This window comes from Palaemon carinicauda, chromosome 13 (genome assembly GCF_036898095.1).
Source record: "Palaemon carinicauda isolate YSFRI2023 chromosome 13, ASM3689809v2, whole genome shotgun sequence".
In the NCBI taxonomy this organism is placed as follows: domain Eukaryota; kingdom Metazoa; phylum Arthropoda; class Malacostraca; order Decapoda; family Palaemonidae; genus Palaemon; species Palaemon carinicauda.
The window spans coordinates 118,087,767-118,094,287 of record NC_090737.1 but is presented as its reverse complement, the minus strand read 5'-3'; the positions used below and the strand labels follow the sequence as shown (position 1 = coordinate 118,094,287).

The 6,521-nt window shown below is 38.4% G+C and overlaps 1 protein-coding gene across 1 annotated transcript; it reads right to left on the bottom strand.

The window, feature by feature from the left end:
- Positions 1–463: 463 nt before the first annotated feature.
- LOC137651771 (uncharacterized) lies at positions 464–4,703 on the bottom strand. The gene is made up of 3 exons (XM_068384991.1): positions 4,170–4,703; positions 1,371–1,555; positions 464–572 (listed from the first exon to the last, which is right to left on the bottom strand). Exons 1-3 carry the CDS (start codon positions 4,701–4,703, stop codon positions 464–466), a joined length of 828 nt encoding a protein of 275 aa, XP_068241092.1.
- Positions 4,704–6,521: the final 1,818 nt, after the last annotated feature.

Sequence of the window (6,521 nt, the reverse complement as noted above, 5' to 3'; positions counted from 1 at the left end):
CGGATCATTATAATCCTTCGACGCCTCCATGTACGCCACTCTGCTGGATACTCCACTAATATTATCAGACCATCTCATGCACGGTTTACCTACAGGTTTTCTCTCCAACCAAACTATTGGAACAATTCTCGCAACTTGACCAGCCCACCTAAGCCTTTGTGATCTTATAAGATTTGCTATAATTGGTAGCCTTGATACCTCTCCCGATTTCATGCTGTGCCATCTCATCCATTCGCAACTCTGCGCATTTCGGACTGGAGGGTGAAGTCAGGATGACCATGGGGTAATATATGACACGATGCAATATGCTGGTGATGTAGATTTGCTAGGGGAGAACTTTTCCGGGCGTGATAATCAAATAAATAACATTAGATTAGCAACAAAATACCTCTCTCAGTTCCATGCTGTTCCTTCTCCTCTATTTGCAACTCTTTGCATCTTGGACCGGTCCACATATTTGCCTTCATACGCTGCTCTCAAAAACCAGCAGCATTGTTTCCAGATCCTTCGTTAGCGTCCAGGTTTCACAGGTGAGCTGTATGTGGCTATAGCTCTTATGATGGTCTTGAGAGCTGCAATAAATTTTCTGATGCAGTTTAAACCAGTTGATGTGCCATATAACAAAACCGTAGCATAAGACATCTTGTGATGACATATTCCATAAACAGGGATTTTCATCGATGCTCGATTTGTCCCAAAAGTCCTAATGACAGTAATTAAGATGAGAACATCTTTGACCAAACACTAGGTGAATTTATTCTCGATGCAGGGACTCTTGAAAAATTGTCTCACTCTGTTCGTAGTATTATCGTTAAGTGTTGGGACTCGCGAAGAAGTTGTTTATTTCTTAATCAAAGTTAAGTTCAGTAACTTTTGAATGGGATTTATTGTATAGAGAAGCGGAAGGGTGAAAGCTCATCAAGTGAATATGGTTAGAGTGTTATACATTTTGCACCCCATAAAAGCTACTTCGACTAATTCAGATATGATACAACAACACAAGATGCCAAGTGAGGGTGAGAGGTGACCTTGTTGACCATTTCAACATAAAGACTGGACTGATGTAAGGATGTCCATTATCCTGCCTTCTTTTCAATATTACGTTGGAATGAGTGAGGAGGCAGACACTATGAGAGGAGGGTGGAGTCGAGATGACCAAGGGGTAATATATGCCACGATGCCAAATACATATGATGTAGATCTGCTAGGGGAGAACTTTTCCTGACGTGATAATCAAATAAATAACATTAGAATAGCAGCAAAATACCTCTCTCAGTTCCATGTTTTGCCTTCGCCTCCATTCGCAACCTTTTGCATCTCAGACTGGTCCACATATTTGCCCTAATATGCTGCTTTCAGAAACCACCAACATCGTTTCCAGTTCCTTCGTTAGCCTCCAGGTTTCACAGCCGTATGTGGCTATAGGTCTTATGGTGTTCTTGAGAGGTCTGATTTTTTGTGCTTCTGAATATTTGTCTTGACCCGAGTAGTTCGTTGATTGCCCAGCTACACTTTGAAACTGCAGTAAATTTTCTGATGCAGTTTGGACCAGATGCTGCGCCATATAACAAAACAGTGACATAAGACGTCTCATGATGATATACTCCATAAACAGGGACTTTCATCGATGCTCGGTTTGTCCCTAAGTCCTAGTGACAGTAATTAAGATGATGATATCTTTAACCAAACACTAGAGGAATTTATTTTCGAAGCTGGCACTCTTGGAAAAATATATGGGTTTTATTTTTATGATATACTTATCAATATTATAACATCTACTTTAAACTACCGTTTAAAAGGAACAAACGATATATAACGCCCATAATATCATTACAACATTCGCTGAGTGGTTGTGTTTAAAGTCAAGGAGGCTTTACTATAAAACGCTAAAGGCTTCTAATGATGTTTAAAACACCGAGCTTTCAGCCAATGTCTCTTGAATAATTTAGGCTTTCACTTTAGGATTTATGTTATAACTTCGTAACCAAATAGATATACAAAATAAAACAAATTCTGTATATTATGTCTTCTTGCAAATACCACATATTAAGAACGATTGTTCGTTTTATTAACTTCATACTTACAAAAAGTGTTTTAATAACAATGGTTACGCTTCATGTGTTCTATTAAAGAGGCAATGTCTTACTTAAAACTGGTCTCACCCAAGAATAAAAATCTTACGTTTTCTTACACTTACTCTCCAGGAATTTTAATAAAATTACAGCAAATTTTATCAAATTCTTATAAGTTTCTTGGAAGAAGCTAACCAAAATATTCAACCCAAACTGTCACAGCACATCATTATAACGAACATAATTTAGGGTTTTACTCTGTGTCATGATTTCAAAATGTTTGACCATTAATAATATAGTTTTCTTCTTCTTTGTCTGCATCGTTTCCCACTTTTATGTGGGGTCGATGTTTCTGGGTAGTGTTGTCCATCTACCTCTGCCCCACACTTCATCACTGGTTAATCCCTTTGATCGAAGGTCATCCTTGATACAGTCCATCCACCTTTGCTCTGGTCTCCCTCTCCTTCTCGTTCCCTGTACCTCCATTTCCATTACTCTCCTCCCAATATACTGTTCATCTCTTCTCATGACATGACCATACCACCTCAGTCTACTTTATTGGATCATATCTGATAGTTCTCTAACACTTGTGGTACCCCTAATTACCTCATTCTGTATCTTAATTATTCTTGTCACCCCACAAATCCATCTCAACATTCTCATCTCTGCCACATCCAGCTTCTTCTCTTCTGTCTTCTTTATTGCCCACGTTTCTGCTCCATATATCATTGACGGTCTTGCAACTGTCCTGTGTACTTTACCTTTCAACTTAACACCTATGTTCCTGAAGCATAGTACTCGACACACTTTTTTTTTTCCAATTATTCTATCCTGCTTGTATTCTGTGGTTTATTTCTGCCCCCAGATCACCATCTTCTGCGACTGTTGATCCTAGATACTTGAAATTTTAAACTCTTTTCAATCTCTTTCTTATAAACTAACTTCCCCATTCTCCCCATTTTATAATCTCAAATACTCTTTCTTTTCCCTGCTGATCTTCAATCCTCTATTTTCCATTTATCTTCTCCACTCCTCCATTTCCTCTTCTACTACCTCTTGCCTAGTGCTACATAGTATAACATCATCAACAAAAAGTATACACCAAGGAGGCTGATCTCTAATACCCATATTTACTGGGAAAATTTCTGTTAGACCTATACTGCTCTTAATATTCGGTTCTGCCCTCTCATACATATCTTGGATGATTCTTACATATTTCTCAGGGACTCCCTTTCCTCTCATACATCTCCACAACTCCTGACGTGGAACTAGATCGTATGCTTCTTCATGTCAATGAGGACTATATGTAATCCTTTCTGTTTCTCCCGATGTTTTTCTATCATCTACCTCAAAGCAAATATTGCATCTACAGTCCTTCTTCCAGGCATGAATCCAAATTATTCCTCATCAATTGTTGTTTCATCTCTGAGTGTCTGCCTAATGATCTTCTCCCATATCTTCATAGTATGGCTTATTAACTTTATGCCTCTGTAGTTGCCACATTCCTGGATCTCTCCCTTCCCCTTATAGATGGGGATAATTAGGCTTCCTCTCCATTCCTCTAGCATCTTTTCCTGATTGAAGATCTTTTACATCGAATCCCACCTGATATCGATACCTTCCTCTCCAAGACTCTTCCATACCTCTACTGGTATATTATCCGGTCCTGAAGCTTTACTATTTTTCATCTTCTTTACTGCTTGTTCTATTTCTCTTTAGTCACTCCTATGTTAACTGCCTAGTTTGGGAGTCAAATTTCAAATGCTGTTCTTGGGTTCTCTTTATTTAATTGTCCTTCAATATAGGTTTCCCACCTTCTTTAAATTTCATTCTCTTCTGCTAGAACTATACCATTGCTATCTTTTATTTGCCTTATCTGCGTCAAGTGTTTAGATGCAGCATCTCGGGCCTTAGCAATTCGTAATTTTTCTTTTTCTCTCCTGGTGTTCCCACCTATCTATACACTTCATTTAATGTCTTTGTCTTCGCCTTTGCTAGTGCTCTTCTTGCTTCTTTCTTTGCCTGCTTATAGTTTTCTTTATCCTGCTCTTTTCTTGATAGATCTGCCTTCTTCTTGGTTTCTTTCTTGGTTTTTACCCGTTCCTGCCCCTCATCATTCCACCACCAAGATTTTTCATCATTTAGCGGTCTTCTTCCTGATGACTTTCCAAGTACTTCCCCACCGATCCTTAGAATCACTTTAATATTCTTGATCCACCATTCTTGTACATCCTCATGTAACCTTACTGCTTCCAGCACTCTTCCCTTAAACAAGACTCTCAGTTCTGCCTCTTTCAATTTCCACCGCTTAATCTTGGGGTCCATTCTTGTCTTTTTACTTCTCCTACAATTCCTTAGTATGCAATCAATTACCACTAACCTGTGTTTTGCTGCTACAGTCTCCCCATTTATCACCTTGCAATTTCTAACCGCCATCAGATGGTCTCTCTTACACAGCAGCAAATCTATCTGGCTCTCCATGCCACCGCTGCTATAAGTAATCAGTCTTTTAATCCTTTTCTCAAAGAAGGTGTTCATCATTGGTAGGGTAAAAGCCACTGCAAGATCAATCAGTCTTTCTCCCCCATCCTTTCTCTCACCCACACCCCAACCTCCATGCACTCTCTTCATCCCTTCCCTACTAATTCCCAAGTGGCCATTCAGATCTCCTCCTATAATTACCCTTTCCCTTATTATTCTAAGCTCCTGGTCCATCTCCTCCCAGAATGTCTCCTTCTCCTCCTCTGTACATCCAGTTTATGGGGTATAGGCACACACCACATTGACTATTGTTGCTCCCAGTCCCAGCTTTAAATTCATAATTCTGTCATTTTTCCTATTCACTCCAATCAAGCTTTCCTTCAAATCTTTCGATAATATTATTCTTACACCCTTTCTTCCTTCCATACTCCTTCCACTGTAATGAAATTTACAGTCTTCGCCTGGTTCTCTTGCCTTATTTCCCTTCCACCTGGTCTCCTGCACTCACAGCACTCCAATCTTCCTTCTCTCCATGAAGTCAACCAGCTCTCGTCCTTTTTCAGTCATTGTCCCCACATTCAGAGTTGCTACTCTCATCCTCTCCTCAGATATTTTCCTCTGGGCTTGCATCTTTCACCCAGACCGCCCATGACTGGCTTGCCCACCCCACCCCCGTGACTGGCTGGGTTCATTAATAATATAGTTTTATTGCATTTAATACAAATGTTTGAGAATACAAAGTAGAAAATTAGCAAATTGTAAAGAAACTAGATCCATGATTTTTCTAACTAGGGTATAAGTGAGCTTTTTATAATACTGATAAAGTAGAGAATATCACCATGATGAAAAATAAATTTATAAATGAATTAACAGAATGACCGAGGTAAGATAAAAATGTAGTCTCTCTCCGTAACTCTTATGTTGACAGAAACATGGGAAGGCACGTGCCTTTCCATTATTTGATCAAACAATCTCATTACTAGAAGAGGAAGCTGCATGGTTGCTATTAACATATTACCATCAACGCGTCAATCGCGTCTTTAAAATAACGTTCTTTGATGATGTGCTGCCTGACAAATGTGGAGTGGAAACCCCGTAGACTTACTTATTGCTCTTTCCCGAGAGATAACGTATTATTATTATTATTATTATTATTATTATTATTATTATTATTATTATTATTATTATTATTATTATTATTATTATTATTATTATTAGCGAAGCTACAAGATGACGTGGAAAAGCGGGATACAAAAAGCAACTAGGCTCCAACAGCGAAAAAAAATAAGAAAATAAATAAACTACATATTAGATGTAGTGAAAAGAAAATAACGAATATTCTAAGATCAGTAGTAACCTTAAAATACACCTGCCATAAACATACTATGAAGAGAGAGACTAACGCTGATTCGAATACTGGTTTGGCCTCTTCCCATTTACTATAACGACATCAATCTTGTGTCATAATGTCTCCTATTTCCTTGGCTTTAGCATTTTGTTGTATGTACAGTTTCCTATTTCTATTGTATATAAAATCAATCAACATATTTAAAATCATAAGTTTTGTAAACACAGTTTAAGTGACTTTATAATTATCAAAATTACATACCAAACCAGTGTCTAAAGCGGGGATTACGCGGTCGAACGGTTCGTCGAACCCATTTGTTGAACCTGCTTATGGAGTCACTCATGAAAGTCATAAGATTTGAGTACAAAGAAGCCCAGCCCACAAAGCCAGGCGAGAACTGATTGTCTTCGAACCGTTCAACGAACGTGTTCGACAACCAAATACCCCACTCAAACATTCAAACATCACTTCAAACACTTGTCTATCGAACTGCGTTCGACGAGCCGTTTGACCGTGAATAACCCGCCTTAAGACATATTTACGATGAGTTCTGGAAAGGTATTCTAACACTGACGAAAAGATCAATATGTATATAAATATTCATCAAATTTAGTGTGATA

Coding starts and splice junctions, on each gene's coding strand:
- LOC137651771 (XM_068384991.1), bottom strand. CDS start 4,703: ATGAAGAGAGTGCATGGAGGTTGGGGTGTGGGTGAGAGAAAGGATGGG. Junction 1,556..4,169: donor ATGATGAGGGGCAGGAACGG/GTAAAAACCAAG, acceptor TATATGGCGCAG/CATCTGGTCCAAACTGCATC. Junction 573..1,370: donor ACGAAGGAACTGGAAACGAT/GTTGGTGGTTTC, acceptor AATTTATTGCAG/CTCTCAAGACCATCATAAGA.